Source organism: Entelurus aequoreus, linkage group LG15 (genome assembly GCF_033978785.1).
Source record: "Entelurus aequoreus isolate RoL-2023_Sb linkage group LG15, RoL_Eaeq_v1.1, whole genome shotgun sequence".
NCBI classification, from domain to species: domain Eukaryota; kingdom Metazoa; phylum Chordata; class Actinopteri; order Syngnathiformes; family Syngnathidae; genus Entelurus; species Entelurus aequoreus.
The window spans coordinates 32,090,402-32,117,487 of record NC_084745.1 but is presented as its reverse complement, the minus strand read 5'-3'; the positions used below and the strand labels follow the sequence as shown (position 1 = coordinate 32,117,487).

The following is a 27,086-nucleotide window of genomic DNA, read 5'->3' as shown; positions in this document are numbered from 1 at the left end:
AACATGACTTTTAACACCATCACCTGGAACATGTTGGTGTGTTTGCAGCATTTTCACACTGGGTAAGTTTGAATCAAAGCCTCTGTTATTCTGCTGTACATGTGCCATTTAGTAAGATGTTAACGTTAGATAGGATAAACTATCTGTGGGTTACGTATTTGGTAAAAAAAAGCAATACCCCTATTCATAAATCAATAACTGAGAAGACTTTAAATATTTCCCACATTAATGCAAAGTGTATTTCAGACTTGAAATATATATTCAGTTTGAAACAAATGTCTCCAGGAGACACCACACAGTGACAAGTCCTGCTGATTTACCTCGGAAAGGACGACAGTCTTCTCTTTCTGATGTAAAATTCCGAGGTCTTTCACACACCCAAAGTTGGTTGTCCGTGAGCCTTGGCATTCCGTAATGTTTGGCCTGTAAAAAAACTGACTCCGTTGACGAATACACGGTCCAGTTTGTTTCTTGATTTTTTTATTTTGCGTGATCCATCCCAATCCAGTTTGTTGCTCTCTCTCACAATATCACTGGTTGAGTACAGCCATTTAAACAAAAACTTTGTCCAGCAGCAATGACTACCCAGCCCCTACAAAGCATTGCGAAATCTCATGTCCTTTCGAGACCTACTGCGAAACAGCATTGTCCATTAAATCAGTGGTTGACTCCTCCAAAAACATCACAATTTTAGCATGTAACATGCCCTTTAAAAAAGAAAAACAAACTTTTAAAAATTGTATAAAAAACAACACAATGCAACTACAGTAGTTTTATGAAGTAATGCAGATAACAATGTACAGCATTTACCTAGGACAGTGGACTTCCACAATATTTCAACAATAAACTGTCAAACACACCATCAGCAGGTTTTTCATATTTCCATGGATAAATAAATGTCTTTGCCATTTAGATATTTATTTCTTAAATTCAATGATAATCATCCATTTATTATTTTCAGCACTGTACTTCACACTCACTTTCACATGGATGAAAAAACTAATTTATGTCGATCTCTAGCTATAAGCTAATGCTAGCGGGTAAGACCGGATGTTTTGGTCGGATCTTACGAGGTTTACTACGGCAACTAGCTTGCTTCTATCATTTCGGACGGGCGTTAAGGCCTCGAAACAAGACAATATACATCATGACTGTCACGGCGGGGTTTTTGCAGCTTACTGCGAGGTTTGTTCCCCCGGGATGCAAACGGACTATTCCGGACAAGGCGTGCAGGTAGGAACATATTTATTAATCTTCTCAAAACTCAAAGTACTACAAAAACGTAAAAAAAGGCGAAGGCACAACGCGCTGATCGCACTTGGAGCAAAAGCTAACACTTAGCAGACTATGGACATAGAGAATTAATGAAAGTGTGGCATGAAATAAACAAAACTTACGTATACAAGGCATGAAGCGAACACTTAGCATAAACTTGGAATCAGACATTAACCGAACAATGACGCCAGGCCGACTGACTGGCAAAGGCAGGCTTAAATAGTGTCTCTTGATTAGAGCCATGTGAGTGTCCCGAACAACAGAGGCAGGTGAAAATCATAAGTAACCATGGTGACTAAACTCAGGAGGTGCACAAACAGGAACTAAAGGAATCCAAAACAAACGGAAAACACAAAACATGATCCGGACCACGGATCATGACAATGACTTAATATTCAGTATGTAAATGATAATAGAACCATTTCAAAACTGGTTACAAAGGCTTTTAATTTTTTTGCTGATATATCCCGTTCCAGTTGTATGATTTAATCAATAACAAAAACTATCGATATAATCACTGTGCTATCGATACTATACTATTAACACTTGGTATCGTTATTGTCGGCCTTTGTATTGCTCTGCCCACCTCTGTTTACATTCAAGAGCTCTAGCTTGCGTTTAGCATATCCTACTAAGAATATTGTCTTATAAGTGGCTTTTTGCACCGTAGAGGGACATTAGCCGCTAGCAAGAATGCTACATTGTGTCGAGGACGCGTTTGTTCGCTTGTCACTGTCAAATTTGCGAGACACAACTAGGATATGTGATGAACGTGCAGTATCACGATATAAGAATAGTATTGAAAGCTCTATCAGCGGCCAAATATATCATCAGGTATATCATCTATACGTCGCAATCCTACCCAGGAAACAACAGTTTGTTTTGGAATAATTAAGCTATCTCACGGAAGCTCCCCAATCAGATCCGTACTTTATACATAGTGTATGTTGTCGCAAAGTTGTCGGTTGTGTTCGTGATCCCAATAAGCGGAAGCAGGAGACACCGTGCAAGTAAGAAAAGTATTCAATCCTTTGAACAGGCAAAATGACAAGTAATCGTGCCGCTTGGATGTTCACATGAAGCCCAAGGAAAACACCTAAAGCTCTTAGCACAGCACGATCAAAGATACATGAAACCTAGGCTGTAGTGTAACGCTAACAAGAATCAAACAGTAGCACAACGCTAGTACGTAAACAGTCGCCTAAAGTGAACTATGAACCAACTGGACGGCCAGACTGGCATATATAAAGGTGCTTGATTTGAATAGGCCACAGGTGCGTGTCCTAATCACCAAACAGATGCAGGTGAGGGCGATCAGCGCTCCTAGCAACAAGAGGATGAACAAGGGAGAAAAAAGAAGAACTAACAACAAAAATAAACACTCAACACAGGAGAACTATAACAAAACTAAAACAAGACGACATATGTTCTCACAATAAATATACATTAAAAAAACAGTGTAAATGGTAAGTGCTAAGCTAACCCCGCCAACAACAACACACAACCATTACTGTTTACTGTATGTTATCCATCCATCTTCTTCGGCTTAGCCGAGGTCGGGTCGCGGGGGCAGCAGCCTAAGCAGAAAAGCCCAGACTTCCCCCTCCCCTGCCACTTCGTCCAGCTCCTCCCAGGGGATCCCGAGGCGTTCCCAGGCCAGCCGGGAGACATAGTCTTCCTAAGGGTCTTCCCTGTGGCCTCCTACCGATCGGACGTGCCCGAAACACCTCCCTAGGGAGGCGTTCGGGTGGCCCAAACCACCTCATCTGGCTCCTCTCGATGTGGAGGAGCAGCAGCTTTACTTTGAGCTCCTCCCGGATGGCAGAGTTTCTCACCCTATCTCTAAGGGAGAGCCCTGCCACCCGGCGAGGAAACTCTTTTCGGCCGCTTGTACCTGTGATCTTGTCTTTTCGGTCATTACCCAAAGCTCATGACCATAGGTGAGGATGGGAACGTAGATCGACCGGTAAATTGAGAGCTTTGCCTTCCGGCTCAGCTCCTTCTTCACCACAACGGATCGATACAGCGTCCGCATTACTGAAGACGCCGCACCGATTCGCCTGTTGATCTTACGATCCACTCTTCCCCCACTCGTGAACAAGACTCCGAGGTACTTGAACTCCTCCACTCTGGGCAAGATCTCCTCCACAAACCGGGGATGGCACTCCACCCTTTTCCGGGCGAGAACCATGGACTCGGACTTGGAGGTGCTGATTCCCATCCCAGTCGCTTCATACTCGGCTGCGAACCGATCCAGTGAGAGCTGAAAATCCTGGCCAGATGAAGCCATCAGGACCACATCATCTGCAAAAAGCAGAGACCGAATCTTGCAGCCACCAAACCGGATCCCCTCAACGCCCTGACTGCGCCTAAAAATGATGTCCATAAAAGTTATGAACAGAATTGGTGACAAAGGGCAGCCTTGGCGGAGTCCAACCCTCACTGGAAACGGGTCCGACTTGCTGCCGGCAATGCAGACCAAGCTCTGACACTGATCATACAGGGAGTGGACTGCCACAATCAGACAGTCCGATACCCCACACTCTCTGAGCACTCCCCACAGGACTTCCCGGGGAACACGATCGAATGCTTTCTCCAAGTCTTACCAGTACTAAGAAATTGCGTTATCGTTTTATTTTGACCGTCGATAACAGTCTGAAAGAGGTGTTGTAGTACCAACGCCTAAGTGGAACAATTTATGCCAGCTTTAGTCAGTCCTGCAAAACTTGAGCTCCACAATTTTCCAAATGTGCACACAGAAAGCAGAGACACTTGCATTCCTCAACCAATTCAGTCTTCATTTTCACTCACATAAAACATGACTTCCCCTTTTTTTTGTAATGAATATTTGATTTTGGGTTTGATTTACATACACGGTGTTAAATGTCATGTTGAAAAAGTTGTTTTATTCATGCCAAGATTCCCGGAGTAAAAAAAAAAACCTGGAGGCTGCGATTGTGGCATATTTTCATACGCCTTCATAAGCATTTTACATTGAGAAATAGGGGGAGGACTTTTTGTTCTGTGCTGTCAAGGGTGACTGTTTTGATCGGCGAAAACTAGGACACTAATGCCTTATAATTTCAATACATTTAAAGTATGTGCAGAAAATTGTTACATTACAGTACAGCCTGGATAGCCGGGCTATGTTAACACAGGATATTGGTTTGTTGGGAGGATTGCATCTGAGGCAGTGTTTTACTCCAATTTCCCATCAATGCAAGTCTCCCGTGCAGCGTCAGAGTTGCAGAGGCAGCACATGGTTTGCATTTATTCTTCTTTTTCATCATGCACACATCTGAGGGAGAGACACTTCCCCGAGCATAATGTAAATAAGGGGGGCGGGAGGGGGGCACCCGGTTCTGTCTTTCCGTGGTTGAATAAAAACATATTAGTGTCAACAGAAGAAATGGAGGCAACATGTCACTGTTACCTGCCAAAGACCATCTTTCTGTTGTCATTGAGGCGTGCAGGCCTTATCTGTGGATCGCGATGCTTAGTGCAAACCAAACACACTGTTTACACACAGCTAAAACAACATGGTGGTTAAAAATCACTCATTCATATCTCGCATTGGAGTCGTGCTAACAGACGCTTATTCAAAAAAAAGAAATGTTTTTTTGGAAAAAGCCCTCACCATGACCAGGTTCTGGTTGATGTGCAGGTCTGTGTCGTAGACGTGGCCCTGGTGTTCAACAGGGTCTGTGGACACCATCCATTCTTGTTGGTCCTTCTTGTTAGTCCAGGTGAGAGCGGGGCCTCCGAGGTGGCTGTGAAGGGCCACGCTGATGCTGTAGAGGCCCCTGGGGAGCTTGTCTCTGGTGGCCCTTAGACAACGCACGCACACATCCACAGGCTGGGGTGTTGTTCTGTGGTGCACCTATAACATACACACACACACACACACACACACACTCTATAAGTGTGTAGGCGGGATGGTGAAGGTTGCATCAGCCACGTAACAAGTGTGACATCATCCACACACGACACGGGTGGTTGATTATAAAAGAGCGGCTTTAAGGAAACGCACCCTTTGTGTTCCTCTTATTCCATGGCAAAGAATTTGTACAGTTTGGAGGTGCAGTTTGCTCAAGTTTAGGTCAAACACACCTTTTACCAATTGGCGGGCGCTCGAAAAAGACTCAAGTTTTACCGACTCACGGGTGCTCGTCGAAGACCCAAGTTTTATTAACTCACAGCTGCCCGAGAAAGACTTGAGTTTTACAGACTTCCAGGTTGATCGACAAAGACTTGAGTTTTACTGATTTCCAGGCACTCGCCAAAGACTCAAGTTTTACTGACTCACAAGCGCTTGACAAAGACTCCAGTTTTATGGACTCACAGGCGCTTCACAAAGACTCCAGTTTTACTGACGTACTAGTGTCGGACAAAAACTCAAGTTTTACTGACTGACTAGTGTTCGACAGGGACTTGAGTTTTACAGACTCAAAGATGCTCGACAAAGTTGTACTGACTCGCAAGCGCTTCACGAAGACTCAAGGTTTTCTTACTCACAGGCAATCGACAAAAACTCAAGTTTTACTGACTCACAGGCGCTTTACAAAGACTTGTGTTTTACAGGCTTACATGTGTTTCGCGAAGACTCAATTTTACTGACTGAAAGGTGCTTCACAAAGACTCAAGATTTACTGACTGAATAGTGTTCGACAAAAACTAAAGTTTTCCTGACTACCATGTGCTTCAAAAATATTCAAGCTTAACTGACTCACAGGTGCTTCACAGAGACTTGTGTTTTACAGGCTCACAGGTGCTTCACAAAGACTCGAGTTTTACTGACTGAGTAGTGTTCGACAAAGACTCGAGTTTTACAAACTCAAAGATGCTCAACAAAAACTCGAGTTTTCCGGACTCACAGGTGCATCACAAAGCCTCGAGTTTTACAGACTCACTCGTGTCCAACAAAAACTAATTTTTTTCTAACTCACAGGTGCTTCACAAAGACTCGAGTTTTACTGACTCACTAGTGTTCGACAAAAACTAAAGTTTTCCTGACTACCATGTGCTTCACAAAAACTCAAGTTTTACTGACTGACAGGTGCTTCACAAAGACTCCAGTTTTACTGACTCACTAGTGTTCGACAAAAACTAAAGTTTTCCTGACTACCATGTGCTTCATAATTACTCAAGCTTTATTGACTCACATATGCTTGTGTTTTACAGGCTCACAGGTGTCTCGCAAAGACTTACTGTAAGTTTTACTGACTCACAGGTGCTTCACAAAGACTCAAGTTTTACTGACTGAATAGTGTTCGACAAAGACTCGCATTTTACAAACTCAAAGATGCTCAACAAAGACTCAAGTTTTACGGACTCACAGGTGCATCACAAAGCCTTGAGTTTTACAGACTCGCTAGTGTCCAACAAAAAACATTTGTTTCCTGACTCACAGGTGCTTCACAAAGACTCCAGTTTTACTGACTCACTAGTGTTCGACAAAAACTAAAGTTTTCCTGACTACCATGTGCTTTGTAAATAGTCAAGCTTTACTGACTCACAGGTGCTTCACAAAGACTTGAGTTTAAACTGACTCACATGTGCTTCACAAATACTCGAATGTTACCGACTCAAAGGTGCTCGACAAAGACTTGAGTTTTATAAACTCATAGGTGGCTAATAGGTGGCTAATAGGTGGCTTGAATTTTACTAACAAAAACTCAACTTTTAGGACTCTCAGGTACTTCATGACCTGAGAGTGCATGATAAAAAGTAATGTTTTTTTTTACTGTACTCACAGGTCCTTAACGAAGACTTGAGTTTTACTTACTCACAGATTCTTTAACTGACACCGGTTTTCGATTCCCATCCAAATTCATGGGTGCATGACTTGTGGCTGCACGGCAAAGACTGTACACTAGCTACTCTAAAGTGTTTCCAAGTTTGAATTCCTTATTATTGTTCCTTGAAAATATGGTTTGCTAAAATGTGTCACTTTTGTAATATTCAGCTCACCAACACATTCTTAGTAGTCGTTTCTCACTTTAAAAGTGTGTCACCATGGCAGGCCGCACCCATTGCTCTGTCAATATGTACAAGGGGGGGGTGAGCCCTGCAGTAATACTGCTCAAGCATCTTTGCATACCAAAACAACGACAAAAAACAATTTGGGCAGAAGTGAAATTAGTATAATTGGTGGCAAAGCGGTTTAGCCCACACATCTCACGTTTTGGGAGGTGACAGAGGCCTCCAAGCCCCCACACTGGAAAAAAACGTGCATGGGAGGAGGAGGAGGAGGACGGGTAGAAAAGAGAATAAAGGAGCAAAGGAATAAAAATATAATAGCGTGGCACCCCAATTTGCACATGTGTGTGTTTAAGAGGTATTGTTTGCGCGAGACGGCAAGGTGAAGGCAAAAGGTGAAGAGGGCCAATTTTTCCATATCAGAGGTGGTTTGTTCGCCCCGAGCCTGACTTGTGCCTAAAGTGGCGTAACATTACAGCACTCCTACAGATGAGATCAAAGGCTCCACAGAGGGATCTGCCATGCTCGGGTTGGCACGTCGCCGCCCTGTCGCCAACGTATCTTCTCAAGCCTTGAGAATGCACTCCTAATGGAGACAGGAAACGCCACATACAACAACTTCCTTTCTTTCTAAGTATGGGCTAATATTCGGAGATTAAGCTTTCTCGTTAATTATTTTCATTTTAATTAGTAAATCTTAATTAACAATGAACATTTACCCTTAAAATGTTTGGCTTGGGAATGAAGGGGGGGGGGGGGGGGGTTGAAGAAAGGAGAGAATAAATATGACAATCTTTTTGGGACCTCCGGGCAGGATTACTGATGCAGGCTGCCATAGTTATTAAACACGTTCTAAATTAAATGCCTCCATGAATTTTGCACAGAAATACATTTTCATAGTTTTGCATGCCAAATGTGGCATTTCATATTTCATATTCATCTCGCCGCAGTCATTTTGGGGAAATGTCATCTAAACAAAGATTTTGTCATTTACCAAAAGGAATTACTATGCGTGCAGCAAGGTTTGGCCATTGCTTTTTTTCCTCTCTTCCCCGCTCCCTCTTCTTGCCCCCTATTCCGCCTTTGCCGGTTGTTTCAAGTCAGCAAGCCATAAAAAATCTTTATCTCAGTGAAACACAGCAATTTGGGAGATAATCGAATGGTGACTGGGGGGCACAAACGCCAGTCTGAGGAATTATACCACAATCTCCCCTGCATTTACAACCTTCCTCAAAGCCAGTTGTCACCCTGGAAGGAAAGCCCCTGACTGAAGATTCATTACATCTTTAAGCCAGCATGGTGGCATGGCTGCCTCATCCCCGCCTGCAACACAACAGCAGCACACTCCTCTCACAGCTGCTGATGAGCTTCTGTCTTACTTCACTCCATCTCCTTTTTTTCTCAGACTTTCATTCCTAAAACCACAAAGATCGCTCGAGCAAACCTGCAAGAAATGATCGCACTGTTTGCACATCGTCTAATGAAAAGAGTGATGAAAGTTTAAACACCAAAAGGCAGGATACCTGTGTGTACTGTACACCATTTCATGCAATTACATCATCAGTTGCTTGCTTTTCAATACATGATCAAATCACATCTTGGCAATTGCTATATATTTCCAAAACTTGAACATGTTGACTTCCAGATGATTTACTTTTTCCCACCGGAAATAATGTGTTGCCATACAAATACTGTGGTGCCTACTTTAGTGAAGTGAAGTGAATTATATTTATGTAGCGCTTTTCTCTAGTGACTCAAAGCGGGAATGGAACCCGGAACCCTCAAGTTGCTGGCACGGCCACTCTACCAACCGAGCTATGCCGCTCCTTTACCAGTATAATTGGTTCTGTGACCGAGCTCGACTCCAAACACTTGTTGGAATTCTTAATAATATTGATACTGTTGTTGATATTATTCATTTTTGTTTGACTACTTTTGGATTGTTTTGTGTCATGTTTGTGTGTCCTCTCAATTGCGAGGTTTGCTATTCTGAATGTTGCTGGGCCGGGTTTGGTTTTGGAATTGGAATTGTATTTGTGGAGGGGGGCGTGGCCTGCGGACCTGCAGCGAAGCGGGGTGTGCCAGGACCGGCTTTGAGATTAGCGACAGGTGCGTAGATGGCCCACCTGGGCCTGCTTATCTAATCACCTGTCGCTCTGTTAAAAGGCAGCAGCCGGGGAGGAGAGAGGAGTTGGAGGTGGAGCACGAGCGAGAGCAAGACAGACAAAGACAAAGACAATTGCTGAAAAGCACATTAGAGACATTATATTGAAGAATAAAACAGTGTTCAAACCCTGAAAAGGAGCTGTCATGTTGGTGATTGGGGGTTCGGGAAACCCGGAGAGAAGAAACTTCCACAGAATTATTAAGGTATTATTGTGTATTATTTTGTTGGATTGATTAATACAAAAAAAAAAAAACACTGTCAAACCTCCAATTGAAATTAATTCATCCAATTTTAGTCGATGCAGCACAATTTTAACATGCCTTGAAAAAAAAAGTTAACTTTTAGATAATATTGTATCAAAACAATGCAATAGAATGTACTACTAACAACTAGTGTAGTTTTATGAAGTAAGGTAATAATAATGTACAGCACTTACCTTGGAGAGTGGACTTCTGCGGTGTCCCTGTCAAACATGCCATAAGCAGCTTTTCCAAATTTTCATGGCTAAATGTGTACCGTTAAGATATTATTTTAACATCCTCATTGTACTTCAGGAAGGTGCGAGCTAGATTCTATGTTAAACACATTATCATCAGCTTTTAAATATTTTAATGGATAAATGTACACTGTTTAGATGTGATATTTAACATTCTTGGCTGGCGTTAGACTCATTCTGCTTCATAATGGTGCAGACTAGCCAAGATGGCGACACGCTTGGTCATGTTTTTATGATTTATTTATTTAATTCAGTAAATATCATCCTCTACTTCTTCTCAGCACCGTCCTTCACACCCACGTTCTTCCTTTTCATTGTTGGCAAACAACGTTATGCCCATATCTAGCTATAATGTAATGCTAGCAAGTAAGACCAGATGCTTGGGGCGAATCTTACAGGGTTCACTGTGACTGTTACGGAATCTAATGGCGGGGAGGCCGGTAACTCAAACGTCTGCTTGAAACTTAAAGCATAATAATTAGCTGAGGGACAGCTCTTATCTCCAAACACTCTTAAGTTGAGGTAACAGAAGGGAAATGGCAAATTACCGTAACAGAAACTTAAAAGTATCGTAATTTGGGGAAAATTATTGTACCTACTAGAATTGCGAAAAAATAAATGATTATACAGTTTGATATAATTACCTAAATATGGCCTTGAATAGATATTTTAGTGCTCGTTAAGACATTTTAGCCGTGGCTCGCAAAATTAAGAGCAACATTAAAGGCCTACTGAAACCCACAACTACCGACCACGCAGTCTGATAGTTTATATATCAATGAGGAAATCTTAACATTGCAACACATGCCAATACGGCCGGGTTAACTTATAAAGTGCAATTTTAAATTTCCCGCGAAACTTGCGGTTGAAAACGTCTATGTATGATGACGTATGCGTGTGACGTCAATGGTTGAAGCGGAAGTATTCGGACACATTGTATCCAATACAAAAAGCTCTGTTTTCATCGCAAAATTCCACAGTATTCTGGACATCTGTGTTGGTGAATCTTTTGCAATTTGTTTAATGAACAATGAAGACTGCAAAGAAGAAAGTTGTAGGTGGGATCGGTGTATTAGCGGCTGGCTGTAGCAACACAACCAGGAGGACTTTAACTTGGATAGCAGACGTGCTATCCGACGCTAGCCGCCGACCGCATCGATGATCGGGTGAAGTCCTTCGTCGCTCCGTCGATCGCTGGAACGCAGGTGAGCACGGGTGTTGGAGAGCAGATGAGGGCTGGCTGGCGTAGGTGGATAGCTAATGTTTATAGCATAGCTCTGTGAGGTCCCGTAGCTAAGTTAGCTTGAATGGTGTCGTTAGCAACAGCATTGTTAAGCTTCACCAGGCTGGAAAGCATTAACCGTGTAGTTACAGGTCCATGGTTTAATAGTATTGTTGATTTTCTGTCTATCCTTCCAGTCAGGGGTTTATTTATTTTGTTTCTATCTGCAGTTAAGCCCGATGCTATCACGTTAGCTCCGTAGCTAAAGTGCTTCGCCGATGTATTGTTGTGGAGATAAAAGTCACTGTGAATGTCCATTTCGCGTTCTCGACTGTCATTTTCAAGAGGATATAGTATTCGAGGTGGTTTAAAATACAAATCTGTGATCCACAATAGAAAAAGGAGAAAGTGTGGAATCCAATGAGCCAGCTTGTACCTAAGTTACAGTCAGAGCGAAAAAAGATACGTCCTGCACTGCACTCTAGTCCTTCACTCTCACATTCCCCATCCACAAATCTTTCATCCTCGCTCAAATTAATGGGGTAATCGTCGCTTTCTCGGTCCGAATCGCTCTCGCTGCTGGTGTAAACAATGGGGAAATGTGAGGAGCCTTTCAATCTGCGACGTCACGCTACTTCCGGTACAGGCAAGGCTTTTTTTATCAGCGACCAAAAGTTGCGAACTTTATCGTCGATGTTCTCTACTAAATCCTTTCAGCAAAAATATGGCAATATCGCGAACTGATCAAGTATGACACATAGAATGGATCTGCTATCCCCGTTTAAATTTTAAAAAATCATTTCAGTAGGCCTTTAAGTGTAATTTTTGGCTTTTACTATTTAGCACAATCCTCTAGTAGTTTTAACTGAATGAATTACGCTTCCCCAACAAACCAAAATGCCCCACAAAACTAGTGTTTTACTCCACATCTTTACTTGCCAAAAGTATCGGGACACAATCAAGGAGGACTCTGAGAGTTCTATCAACTGACCATATTTAGACATTAATTCCTGGCCTTCCCCTAGTAGCACTCACTCAATGTGAGTACCAAGTGTTGTTCAACTTTTTGAAACACTTGAAAGAAAAGTACAAATGTATTCTTTGTGGAGAATAAGGAGCCATTTTTCCCCGCAAGCAGTCCTGTTTTGTACTTACTGTAACTGCTTTGCTTCTTACATTGTTGAAAGAGTACCGACACAATTTGGCACCATCTGCAAGTGTGCCAACGATAGAGATTTTTACTTTCAAACAAAGACAAAAATGGATTTTTAAAAAAAACGAAGTTTTTACTCCACATCTTTAGTTGCCAAAAATATCAGGACACATTCAAACAGGATTCTGGGAGTTCTATCATCCAACCATATTTGGTAGGACTGTAAATCTTTGCAAACCGCACGATTATATTTGATTCTGTCACACCCGGGTGAAGTCTTGTCTGGGTTTCGTCTGGTTTCATGTTGTCTTGTCATTTTCTGTTTTATTTTGAATTGTTAACTCTCCCTCTCTGAAACTCTCGCTTCAGATCACTTGCCCTTCCTCCTGTTTCACTGGTCTGATGTCTTTCCTGATTGCCTGCCTGATCGTGCCCACCTGTGTCACCCTCCCTCATGTGTATAAATGTCTCGTCGTCCTCCTGTCCTGTGCCAGAGTGTTTCGTATCTTTTTGTGCGTACCTCCAGCAGCGTTCCTTTGCCACAGTCTTGTCTATAGCCATAGCCACGTTTTTGTGTACCTTTTGATCCACGGGAGATTCTTGGTTTGTACAGTTTTGTCAGGTAAGATTAGCTTCCTAGCATCGCCTCCATTGGAGCGCCTTTTGTTGTATTTGGTAGTTTTTGTTCTTAGCCCCTTTTTCCCTCCGTAGCCGGAGCGTTTTAAGTTGTTGATATTTTTGTTAGTTTAGTGGCCAGGTTAGATCTGTTTTGATAGCCTGTTTTGTTTCTCCCGTTTTGGACCCCTTCCCTTGTCAGAATAAATATCTGTTTCTAAAATCCTGCATCTGTGGCCAAAGTCCTATTCGGGTCGTGACAGATTCTTGGAGGAAACAATTTGATTCAGAATCGATTCTTCATTTTTAAACAACATTGGGTGCCAGTTCTATTAACTACATTCCTCCATAAAATAGATAAACAGCTCTGACAAAACTTACATATTACTTAAAAGAATATATATATATACATATATTTTGTGTGTATATATATATATATATGTATGTATGTATGTATGTATGTATGTGTATATATATATATATATATATATATATATATATATATATATATATATATATATATATATATATATATATATATATATATATATATATACATACATACATACATACAGTACAGGCCAAACCTTTGCACACACCTTCTCATTTCAATGTGTTTTCTTTATTTTCATGACTATTTACATTGTAGGTTGTCACTGAAGGCATCTAAACTATGACACCTGTGAAGTGAAAACCCTTTCAGGGGACTACCTCTTGAAGCTCATTGAGAGAATGCCAAGAGTGTGCAAAGCAGTAATCAGAGCAAAGGGTGGCTATTTTGAAGAAACTAGAATATAAAACATGTTTTCAGTTATTTCACCTTTTTTTGTTAAGTTTATAACTCTACATGTGTGTTCATTCATAGTTTTGATGCCTTCAGTGACAATCTACAATGTAAATCAGGGGTCCCCAAACTTTTTGACTCGGGGGCCGCATTGGGTTAAAACAATTTGGCTATAATTTGATATATATAGCGCACTTTCCGCGCACGCGATGATGTCACATTATCGATGACAAAATGCATTTTTAGACAATATAATTTGCCCGAGCGGCTAGGAGACACCGTGAGTAGCAAGCGGTACAAAGTGGATAAGAAAAGACAGAATTTTTATTTATTTATTTTTTATTTATTTATTTTTTTTTTATACTTGGGACTTCCCGCGGGCCTGATTTTGGACGCTGGTGGGCCGGATCCAGATGTAAATACACCTGATGTAAATAGTCATGAAAATAAAGAAAACCCATTGATTGAGAAGGTGTGTCCAAACTTTATGCCTGTACTGTGTATATATATATATATATTTTGAATCAATTAAGAATTGTTCCAAAATGACAATCATATACATTTTTTTTTTTACACCCCTAATATTTGGACATTGCCTTACTCTGTATGGTTTTCACTTCCGAACAAACAAAAAAATGCATCACAAAACGTTGTGTTTTACTCCACATCTTTACTTTGCCAAAAACATCGGGACACAATCAAGGAGGATTCTTGGAGTTGTATCATCCCACCATACTTGGATACCCTAGTAGCACACAATGCGAGTTCCAAGTTTTGTTCTACTTTTTATGTATACATTTAAAGGAAAAGTAAGTGAAAATGTATTTTTCTTGGAGATTAAGGAGCGTATTTCTGTATTTTGTTTCCACATTTACATTATTTGTAGGGTTCCAAAACTATTTTGCACCCTCCTGTACAGTATGGGTGTCAACTGCAAAGATTTTTGCTTATAAACAAAAAAAAAAGTCCTATAAAATTTTACTCCGCATCTTTACCTGCCAAAGAGATTGGGACACTGACGAGGAGGATTGTGGGAGTCCTGTCATCTGACCATATTTGGACACGGCTTCCTGGCCTTCCCCCAGAGCTCGGTGCGACGGGCCTTCAGCGGCACTGCACAAAGACACACCGGAAGCGAACGCTGTTAGCAACCTGCATTCTGGACCCCGACAAGCTGACGGCAGCACAATCTAATAACGCCGCAGCAACACACTTCGTCTCTCCTTCTCGCGCTCCCTTTCTCAGCCTTTCAATCTTATCAGAGGTAACGTAATAAGCCGCCGCTTCGCTCCGTCTCCTCGCTACGTCTCTTAATTCCTCAAAATAAAGCAATATCACAGGGACCCTGGCCTGCCTGTGACTGGGGATAAGATGCGAGTAAAAAGAAGGATAATTCGGCAAATAAATGTTCAGCATCAAAGGCAAGGCGCCGGCGCTTTCTTTTCTTTCTTCCCCTGTTTGCCTATCAAAAGTATTACATGTGCTTTCATCAGTTCACAACAAGGCACAATGTGCCTCCTAATGCAATTACTCAACCTCCATTAAATCAGAAACAGTGGAGACAAATGAATTGTTGCAAAAACCACAAGTCAGCGCCGCGTCGCCCCTCTTTTTTTTCTCTTTCATGGGCAAACGTGAAATAATTTCTCATTCAATCCCAGGCAGATGTAGCCCTAGGTGATGCGTACAAAGTCTCCCGTGTCTAATAGCCACCCACCATTGATATCAGAAGGAATTTACAGGGTTCAAAGCTGTCGAGAGGAGGTCATAGCGCTAAACTCCCAACTACATTCATCTGACAGGGCTGGTGTCCAACTACCACCCACCCACAAAACAAGCAAACACAAGAGAAAGATCCTGATGGGCGCAGTACTTTCTTGATTCTATCATGTCAGCCGCCATGCCAGCCCGTAATTACTCAAAAACCCAAACACGCCGAGCCAGGTGCCCGCGGGGCGCTCGCTTTTACGAGTTGTGACGTGTGATCTCCGGCTTCCAGTGGACGCGGCGAGAATTGATGCGCCTCCGAGCCCAATGACATGGACGGATTTTCATGGCCCCGAGCCATGCTACCCACAATGCATTGCGCGCGGAGAGGACTTATGCGATTACATGCTTCCTCGGACGTCAGCGGGGATGCTTTTCACGCGAGTGGCGGTGATGCGCCATCAGATGGGGAGGAATATGGAAATGAAATGGACTCACCAGTGGGGCGGTGTGTTGTGTCTGGGCTGGGTTGTTTCCTCGTGGCTTTGTGGATGAGGGGCCTGTAAATAAGCAGCTAAGTTAATGACTATAAACATACTGTACATAAAAGCATCTACTTAATGATGTCTTTTTTAGCAACATATATTAAACAGATAAGCCAGAAATGACCTAGTTAATCAAACAATACACCAGTAATAGATTCCGTCACGTGACTTTTGAACAAAAGTATACAAAGTGGTGGGAAACCGAACCAATATTTGTATTTGTATTTGTTTATTTGACCGACAATGTGCAATTACATTAAGACAGTGGTTCTTAACCTGGGTTCGATCGAACCCTAGGGGTTCGGTGAGTCGGGCTCAGGGGTTCGGCGGAGGTCAAGACACATCCGACTCATCGTGTAAAAAAAAACTTCTCCCTATCGGCGTATTACGGATACGGCAACAGCAGAAGTCACACTGATTTGCAGGTGTGTAATTTGTTGTGAGTTTATGCACTGTGTTGGTTTTGTTCTTTGAACAAGGTGATGTTCATGCACGGTTCATTTTGTGCACCAGTAAAAAAACATGGTAAGACTTCAGTATGGGGAACATATTCACCATTAATTAGTTGCTTATTAACATGCAAATTAGTAACATATTGGCTCTTAACTAGTCATTTTTAAGTACTTATTAATGCCTTATTCAGCTTGGCCTTATTATACCCCTAACCCTCTAACCCTACCCTAACCAAATAACTCTAAATTAAGTCTTTGTTACTTAGAATATGTTCCCCATACTAAAGTGTTACCAAAAACATAACTTTGTCTTGAATTTGAAAAAACCAACATTTTATTTTTCACTAAAGAAGGCTTCGGTGAATGCGCATATGAAACTGGTGAGGTTCGGTACGTCCAACAAGGTTAAGAACCAATGCATTAAGAAGATGACTGCACCTGATTTAGCCATTGGTGTGCAGTCAGGGCCAGAAAGGCCTTCTCTGCTGGCCTAGCATTTGAACCGATATTAGTACCAGATCTCTACTTTTGAACGGTGCCCGTGATTAAACGGTGACATTCAAGTTGAACAGGTAGGCAATTTAAATACTTCCATACTATAAATACAATGATAACTAAGTAATAGTCGCCATTCGCCACATTAAGCTTCAAAGGTTACGGCTTCACTATATTGCAGAGTTGAAGAACATTTATTTCTGGCTTAAATCAGGCGTGTGCCGTCAGGGCCAGCAAGGCCTTCTCTGCTGGCATAACGTAACCAGACATGATGATCATAATTAAAGATAAAAGTAATTTTTAATTTACTTCCCCTCAATATCTAAAAGTATTCATATTCTCTTCATGTCATATTATGCTCCTTCCAGCGCTGTTGTTTTTAGTTTATATAGTTTTTATCCAATCAGAATTCAGCAAGTTTATGTTGCCATGCTGTACCAAATCTGCCCGAGGCCTTCAGAATCAACAATGCAGGCCTCCGTGCACTGTAAGGGAACGGGGACATACAGTTGGTAGACAGTTGCAATAGCCAATCAGATCACGAGTTGTTGTCAGTAAGGCCTTCTAGATGGCCTAAGGCAGATATATATTGTGATGTATGAGTTAGGTAACATAAGAACTCCATTACCCAGCATGCCACAGTAGTGAAGAACATGCGCAGTAGCCCCGTTTAGGTTGTTGAATGTAGACATGCCGCTGTGGAGTAAACTTTAAGAAGTCAGCCAACACGCCTCGTCTGCATCTTTTATGATTAGACAAGACAACACATATATTTGCAAGGCCATTATCAAGAAGGATATTTAAAGAGAAACTACATCTTGTGAGACGATGTCGGCCAACCCCGGAAGCTCGAATGGGTGCTATAAATTGTGAGTTCAGATATTTTATTTATGAATTTTTTCACGTTTAATAAGTTTTTTGCAATTTAAATTTTGACAGATAAGATATGTTTTAATTGCTGATGTTTTTCAATTGTTTTTATATGCAACAGAAAATAACCCGTTTTGTACACTGTTAATGTGATTCATTGACCAGTAGTGCGTAAATGTGTTCCTGTATAGTATTTCTCCAGCAATGGTCATGTGGTGACATCAATTAATGCTATTTTGAGAGGTAATCATTGGACACAGGACATATCTTAAGGCCTGGGTGGGAACCGCACAGCCCGCCACTTGCTTAAATTGAGCATGTTCAAGCATACAAATGGCTATATTTACAAAAAAAAGCAGTACTGCAGTATTATTTGCCACTAGATTAGAGCAGTGTTTTTCAACCACTGCGCCGCGACACACTAGTGTACCGTGAGATATTGTCTGGTCTGCCGTGGGAGATTATGTAATTTTACCTAATTGGGTAAAAAATATTTTTTGCAATCCAGTAATTATAATCCGCAATTAATGTGCCGTTGTTGAGTGTCTGTGCTGTCTAGAGCTCGGCAGAGTAACCACGTAATACTCTTCCATATAAGTAGGTGGCAGCAGGTAGTTAATTGCTTTGTAGATGTCGGTTTGTCGTGGTTTGTCATGATCACAATATGCAGACGACAGCCGTAGGCAGCGTGCAGGTAAAAAGGTATCTAACGCTTAAACCAAAAATAAACAAAAGGCATTGAAGCTTGGGGATGGCTATGCAAAACTAAACTAAAACTGAACTGGCTGCAAAGTAAACAAAAACAGAATGCTGGACGACAGCAAAGACTTACAGCGTGTGGAGCAGATGGCGTCCACAAAGTACATCCCTACATAACATGACAACAACAAAATAGGAGTGCAAGACAAGAACTGAAACACTACACACAGGAAAACACCAAAAATCTCAAAATAAGTCACAGCGCGATGTGACAGGTCGTGACAGTAAACCTACTTTGAGACAAAAGCTATGGTGATGCATGCTTGGTTATGGTTTTAATTCACATCCAACAATTGCGAGAACGACTTTTTATTGCCAATATCGGCTGCTGAGTTTAATTTTTTTATGCTTTCTGCTGGTGGTGTGCCTCGAGATTTTTTCAATGAAAGAAATGTGCCTTGGCTCAGAAAAGGTTGAAAAACACTGGATTAGAGTAATCGGATCAGAACCGCAGCTCCCCAGTACTGGTTTTTGATTGATTGAAACTTGTATTAGTAGATTTCACAGTACAGTACATATTCCGTACAATTGACCACTAAATGGTAACACCCGAATAAGTTTTTCAACTTGTTTAAGTCGGGGTCCACGTTAATCAATTCTTGGTAAACTGGTTGCACTCATGCAGCCCCATATAATGACCACCGCCACCACTGTAGGCAAGACATAGTTATTTGGGTACTAACTTGTTTTATCAGCTATTTAGACAGTGGGCAAGAATACATATTGCTATTCAAGCTGTACACTGACTCCTCTAATATATACAAGCTTAATCTCTATAATAATACAGTAATACAACATGTTTGCTGAAGCGTGAGTTGTGAACTTGCCCTTTGTAAGATACTGTAAATGACTTACTATATCATTCCCACTGAAGACCGCCCTCAGTCTCCTCTTCATCTTTGCCCACTGACTCCAATTCGGTGGCGTCTTCTCGGCAGCACGCCGTCATTGCACAATGGAGGAGCAGAAAAAAAGAAATGAACTCCACCGCAATCTGCAGCGAATCAATACCGGGCCAGACCCTGCAGGTATGTTGCACTTGAAGAGTGCGAGTTTACATCCAAGTCAGCACATTCACACACGACACATTGACGCAGCTAAGTGACGGCGTCTTTCTTCCTGTACAGGCTTTCCATGAAAGAATAGCTCCAGAAGAAAAGCACAATATTTTCCTTTTTTTAAATCTCCAGTGGATAATGTAGTTTGAATGGGGGAAATGTGCATAAATATGATAAGACTGATCCCAACACTGATACTGATTATCCAGTAAGGGAGGATGAGTCAACTTCGTCTTTGACTTCCGAGTGACGCCGAGATATTGTTGGACCATTTTTCGCCAATTACGCTCACTTTCTACTCCGACAATACCGTACTCCTACTCACCTTTCAAGTGAGATTAGGACTAAATATACAGTGAGTATGAGTTCTGCAATTGAATCTGTTTACATATGCATGTAAATGTGGATCTACATTTCCCAACACAATGGAAGGCACGTTCTGTATTCTCTTGTTTGTGGAACGCGAGTGAATGTTTGGTGAGCTCAGGATCGTCACGCTTGTTCTTTGCAGCCGTGCTCTAGTTTGCTGTTGACGAAAAATACAAGGCCCACTTTTCATAAGATTCAGTTTTTGACGGAAATTTTTGCTAAAATGTTACTGATCGATCTCCCGTGCTCATTCAGTCAACATGCTGCTGCTGTTAGCCATCATACTACTTTTTACAACTAGTTTTGCTAGCACAACATGAGTTCAAAGAAAGCAACTGACAGACAACGTGCGGTTTGAAACATTCAGGAGGTAACAACGGCGTTGGCATCACTGCCCTTCCCCCCCCACCCCCTTCTCTTCTGCCGCACACCAAGAAGACTCGTCTTCACACAGACTTTTACACTTTGCATCGGTCCATCTTAGATGAGCAGCGTTTCTGGGTGTTGTTGATAAACGGCTTTCGCTTTTCATAGTAGAGTTTTAACTTACACTTACAGATGTAGTGACAAACTGTAGTTACTGACAGTGGTTTTCTGAAGTGTCCCTGAGCCCATGTGGTGATATCCTTTACACACTGATGTCGCTTTTTGATGCAGTACCGCCTGAGGGAACCAGGTACTCAATGTTATGTGCAGTGATTTCTCCAGATTCTCTGAACCTTTTGATGATATTACATACCTTAGATGGTGAAATCCCCAAATTCCTTGCAATAGTTAGTTGATAAATGTTGTTCTTAAACTGTACCGACAATTTGCTCACGCATTTGTTCACAAAGTGGTGACCCTCGCCCCATCCTTGTTTGTGAATGACTGAGCATTTCATGGTAGCTGCTTTTATACCCAATCATGGCACCCACCTGTTCCCAATTAGCCTGTTCACCTGTGGGATGTTCGTGTTTGATGAACATTTCTCAACTTTCTCAGTCTTTTTTGCTATTTGTGCCAGCTTTTTTGAAACATGTTGCAGTCATCAAATTCCAAATGAGCTAATATTTGCAGAAAATAACAACATTTTCCAGTTTGAAAGTTAAGTATCTTGTCCTTGCAGTCTATTCAATTGAATATAATGTATTCTGTTTTTATTTACGGTTTACACAACGTGCCAACTTCACTGGTTTTGGGTTTTGTAAATAAAAAGTTGTTTTGCCTCCTTTTGCCAACATTTCTCCTGGTTGGGCGCTGGCTTCCTCACCTGCCCCAGCTTGGACAATCAGGGCACAACTGTTCCTGTCTGCCAATCTGGATGCCTTATATGCCCTGTCTTTTTGATCATTGCTTGACGTTGGTGCTTTTTGCCTTGTGTGCTTTGAACCTCCATGTAGCATAGCTTTCCTTATGCTTGCCGTATCGATGTTGCCCTTTTGTGCATTTCCCTTCTGCACACATTTTGCTTAATAAATACGTTATTGTACTGTGCATCCTGGAGTCCAGACCAACAACACCCAAGACAGAACGTAACACAAAGTGTGCAAACTTTTTCTAATATGGACTTTTGTGAAAACTAGACCCCCATTATTCATGTTTACATTGTTTCTTACGGATAACACCTGCTCATTGGCCTAGTGGTTAGCCTGTCCGCCCTGAGATCGGTAGGTCGTGAGTTGAAACCCAGACCGAGTCATTCCAAAGACTATATAAATGGGACCCATTACCTCCCTCCTTGGCACTCAGCATCAAGGGTTGGAATTGGGGGCTAAATCACCAAAATGTTTCCCGGGCGCGGCCACCGCTGCTGCTCACTGCTCCCCTCACCTCCCAGGGGGTGAACAAGGGGATGGGTCAAATGCAGAGGACACATTTCACCACACCTAGTGTGTGTGTGACAATCATTGGTACTTTAACTTTAACTGTAACGTAAATGTGCCACATTATACAAACTTTTCTAATCACGAACCCTGTTCAAAAACCAATTAAATTCAGAAATTGAGATTACACTGTACACCAGGCCTGGGCATTCTGCGGCCCGCGTGCCACATCCGGCCCTTTGTGCGTCCATGTCCGGCCCGCATGAGGCCAATCATAAATTACAAAATACATTTTAAAAAGTATCTATGTCTAGTGTGCAATACAACGGTGCTGCTTTTGTTTTGAAAAGCGTTATTTGTATTATTTCCGTGTGGACGTATGAGCGTGCGTGATTGTGAGTGAATGTGAACAGCTGCAATCACAAATTACAAAATAAAGTTGAAAAAACATTTATGTCGTGCGCGCAATACAACTGTGCTGCTTTTATTTTGAAAAGTGTTATTTATGGGCGTATGTCCGTGTGTAACCTGCGAGTGAAGGTGCACAGCGACAAGTGATGCACGGTTTACACCCGAGTCGCTAAAAAGAGAAAAGTTGATGACGAATGCCGTGTTTTCAACAAGACATGGACTGCCAAGCAACGTTCCCTCTAAGGTGCGCGCCTGCGCAATTGCGCACTGCTCAAGCATCCTCTGCGCACAGCAAATATATGCCGCGCACCAAATCAAATCCCATCTGAATTCTAAACAAAATAAACACATTTATTCTGTGTAATTTTGCAATGCAACTTTGAGTGACAGTGACAACAAGCGGCCCTAACGGTGTTCGTCAACACCGTTCAATTGAACACCGTTCAATTATTGTAACGTCTATCGAGATGCTTCGAGGACAGGAATTATAGCGATCATTTTTGAGCAAAACTGTTTATATTCGGCCATAACCACACCAAAAATATGAGTAAAGCACTCCTATCTCGAGGAACTAGTCATTTTCTGCCGTACAAACCAGGCCAAAACCAAATTGTCATCTGTCACCAACACGCATACCACTAAACCACTGGTGCGTTTATGGCCACACAAAAAGTCGGACAACTCAAACACCACACAAAGTTACACTATGACTCCTCAGTCATACGTGTGCTTATTTTACTGTCATTTATTATTAATGTTAATTTATTTATATAAATCATGGAATGCTGTTACTAGAGAAAGTTAGAGGAATGCACACTTCATCCTATGCTTACATTTCATTGTGCAACATGAGGATGTTTAAGGGGAACTAAATGTGATCTCTGAAAGGGGTACAAATGATTTCCAAAGCATTGTTTTGGTATAAAGTTAAGTTAGGTTAAATGAAAGTATTATTATTATTATTAATTATTATTATTATTATTATTATTATTATTATTATTATTATTATTATTATTATTATTTATCTTACGGTATATATCAAAAATAATATTGAGCAAAATTTAATTGAAATATTGTCGATGTGGCCCTCCAGCAGTGCTCGGGTTGCTCATGCGGCCCCCGGTAAAAATTAATTGCCCACCCCTGCTGTACAGTGTACAGCGTAATCTCGATTTATAGACTGTACAGTGTACAGTGACTACATAAGAGTACATCCAGTACCTGTAACAAACTGTATGGCCCAAGCTTTACCCCAACTTCTATTTGTCGGGAATGTCAGATCTAATAAGAGCTTTTTTTATTTGAGGGCATTCAGGAGACATTAAGAGCAATGTCAAAATAGTTGCACTTTGGCAAAAAGGCAAAAAAGTGGGCCAGAGAAACAAGTAAAGGGAGGAAAAAAGGAAGAAAGTTAAATGTACACACATAAAAATGTACACACACGTTTCTTTGTCCATTAGCTAAAGCTGCACCCGTACGCATGCAGCATAATGGATGGATGAAGCGCTGGTGAATATGGGAGGATGACACAGATATTCCTCTTTGTAGCACTGACCTGCTGCAGTGAAAGGCTGCCAAGCGTGATCATGTCAGGTCGCGCACGCTCCCTCAGCGGCAGACCATGGCGGGGGACCACCTCCTCGCTTGTCTTTACTGCAAGAGCATATTGTTTCATAAGAATGATAACATCATACAATTCATTTGCAAGCGCCTTTTAAAAGCACCCAAGGACAGGATAAAAACAACCAGTAAAATAAAGAAAACAACTAAATAAAAAATGGGATGGTAAAGAAATAGGTTCTAAGATGTCAATAGGTTTTTATTCGTAAAGCGCTTGCAACAGAAAAATACTTTCACGCACACATTAAAGAAATTAAAGTGGTGACTTTATCTGCTCTTGTGTTGCATTTCTCTTGGTATAGAGATATATATATGGGGCGGTATAGCTCGGTTGGTAGAGCAGCCGTGCCAGCAACTTGAGGGTTGCAGGTTCGATCCCCGCTTCCGCCATCCTAGTCACTGCCGTTGTGTCCTTGGGCAAGACACTTTACCCACATGCTCCCAGTGCCACCCACACTGGTTTAAATGTAACTTAGATATTGGGTTTCACAATGTAAAGCGCTTTGAGTCACTTGAGAAAAAGCGCTATATAAATGTAATTCACTTCACTTCACTTCAGTATAAGCCTTTTTCTAAGCTGTATAAAATTGTCTATTTCTCTTTTTTACATTATATTTATTCTACCATTTATATATTACAGTAAATATGTGTTTATTCACACATTTGTTTGATTATGTTTACGTTTTATTTTATAATGTATATTTTAGTTAATTATTTATACATTTTATTGTATCATACTTGCCAACCTTGAGACCTCCAATATCGGGAGGTGGGGGGGGGGGGGGCTGGTCGGGGGTGGGGGGCGTGGTTCGGGTGGGGGGCGTGGTTAGGGGCGTGGTTAAGAGGATAGTATATTTACAGCTAGAATTCACCAACTCAAGTATTTAAAAAATAAAACAATACAATAATTGTATTGTTTTATTTTACTTCACAGTATTTATTGATTTTTTGCATAAGATCATCTTCTTATTCATAAATGTCTTCATTGGGAGTGTATACACGTACACAGATACAAATTCGGTACTTTTACAGGTACAGACCAAATTACATTGATATTACCGGATACCGATCTACGGAAAATCCAACATATTCTGATACATTTGCTGCACGTGACGTCAAGTCCGGTTGCATACTCAGCACTTGGCCTATTCCTAGCAGACTGTCACTGAGTAATGGTGCAATTTTCCATGGCAATAAAGCAAGCATGCCTTATAAAAAGCACTCGAAATGTAAGGCAACACTTTTCAAACGGTGTTAGCTCGATGCTCACTTACATTGGATATGTCATACACATGCTACCGATTAGCATTAGTGCTTTTACATGGCAATTTACACACCTGCAAATTTGGTAATGAAAACTTACAACTAAGATGCACGTGACAATCAAACAGTTGGTGCGTAATACATACAATACTTAGAGTATAAACACCTTGTAGGGCGCAACAAAAACTGGCACATTTAACTTAATGGCTAAGACTACGGTTGTCCCAATACAACTTTGATATGACACCGATATTGGAGCCTTGAGTAATGGCCAATACCGGTATTAATCTGATACGATATCAGCACAGATAATAGTTTTGTTATTTTGTCGTGTAGACCAGTGTTTGTAATAACAACGTTGTATAATAACGGCAATAGTAACATTGTTACTTTTACTAGTAACGAGTAATCTACTTAATTACTTTTAGGTCCGTTACAATGCCATGAGCAATAGCATGATGTTACGTGGCACGCTACTTTTGATGTGGTTTTATGTCAACAACAAGAGCGTCATAAGTGCAGCAAGTTCAATGAAGGAAATATTGTTTTACTAGTGACAGCAACAAGCAGCACCACACCAAAATGAACTTGATATCAAATAGGAAGAGGCACCATCACACGTACACAATGGGAATATTGAACAGCAAATCAATGATTGAAGTGGCAAACTTACCATCCAAAAAATACCCTGTTTGTTGACAAGAAGATATGACAGCCATCAAACCACATTCAATCTCTTTATTAAGCAGAGGTTACACAATCCCGTGAAAATATTTCAAAAGAGCTGGCGTCAAAGCCGACAAAGTGCGCTGCTAACTGCTAAAGCTAAAAACAACACAGCTCCGTTGAAACCATCGATGACGTTACACGTCACTAAGCAACAAGCCCCGCCTTTTAAGAGCACAGACTCCACACACTTTGCTCTCATATTAAACATCTCTCGAATGCATATGCCAGATGTTTATTTTAATTTTTTTAAAGTAACATATAAATTACGTTTCCTATTAATTAAATAAATTTATTAAAGAGCAATTCTGTTATTTTTTTTAAAAAGTAACTTCCAGAACACTGGTGTAGACTGTCAAAAAATGTTTGATCAAGTGAAATTACTCATAAAACACATGTAAGTATGAAAAATATTAACCTTACAATATATGTATGCTTTGGAAGAGGAGTGGTAATTATTTTTTTGGTAACACATAGTGGTCACAATAACTCATAAAAATAAGCTCATGACACAGTCATTTGATTGATGCGGACACATTTGTTAAAGTTTTTTTTTTTTTTCTAAAACGCATCTGCAATGGAGACTTTATCTGTAAGTAATTTGCAACTTGAACTATTTCTTACTTGTTTTTATTGGCAAATGTTGTGTTTCAGACAACATTGTTTATTTAGGGACACGTATTACGTATGTGAAAATTAAGTACCATTTTGTGCTTAGCTGTTGCGTAGTTGCTAGCTCCAAGTAGTCTATAGCCTACCATGTTTACCTTTTGTAAATGACGTCACTAAAATACAAGGAAAGACCAAACTTGTGTGCTGACTGGAGGACATTTACATGTTCATTGGCTGTCCAGCTTTGCATAACCTGTTGCAGGACTGTTTGTATCGCAGCATACAGTATATCTCACATTTTACAGGCAAGCCGATATAAGTCGATACTTTTCCCTGCTGATATCGGACCAATACCCAATATTAATATTGGATGGAGACACCCATAGCACAGCTTACTTCCTGACAATGGCAACACATCTAAGACAAACTAAAATAAATACATACACTTCTGAGTCTCATTTGCAAATAAGCCAGGGGTGTCCAAAGTGCAGCCCGGGGGCCATTTGCGGCCCGCAGCTAATTGTTTACCGGCCCGCCACACATTCTGGAAATACTATTGTAAAACTAAAAAAGAACATTAAAAAAAGTGGAATGAGGTGAAATCTAACGAGAAAAAGTTGCAATGTTGACACAAAAGCTGCCATGCAGGCTGTTTTTTTTTCTTTTGTCTTACTTTATTTCTCTTTTTTTGCCATTGCTCAAA

The 27,086-nt window shown here is 41.1% G+C and overlaps 1 protein-coding gene across 1 annotated transcript in view; it reads right to left on the bottom strand.

Annotated features, from left to right (window-relative positions):
* The window catches only part of ofcc1 (orofacial cleft 1 candidate 1), a 261,434-nt gene that overhangs the window by 211,005 nt on the left and 23,343 nt on the right, over positions 1–27,086 (bottom strand). The window contains exons 8-12 of the mRNA XM_062021233.1: positions 23,718–23,815; positions 19,375–19,446; positions 15,897–15,958; positions 14,687–14,804; positions 4,913–5,155 (exon numbers count right to left, since the gene is read on the bottom strand). Coding sequence (XP_061877217.1) covers positions 4,913–5,155; positions 14,687–14,804; positions 15,897–15,958; positions 19,375–19,446; positions 23,718–23,815 — 593 coding nt within the window. The remainder of the gene's footprint in view (positions 1–4,912; positions 5,156–14,686; positions 14,805–15,896; positions 15,959–19,374; positions 19,447–23,717; positions 23,816–27,086) is intronic.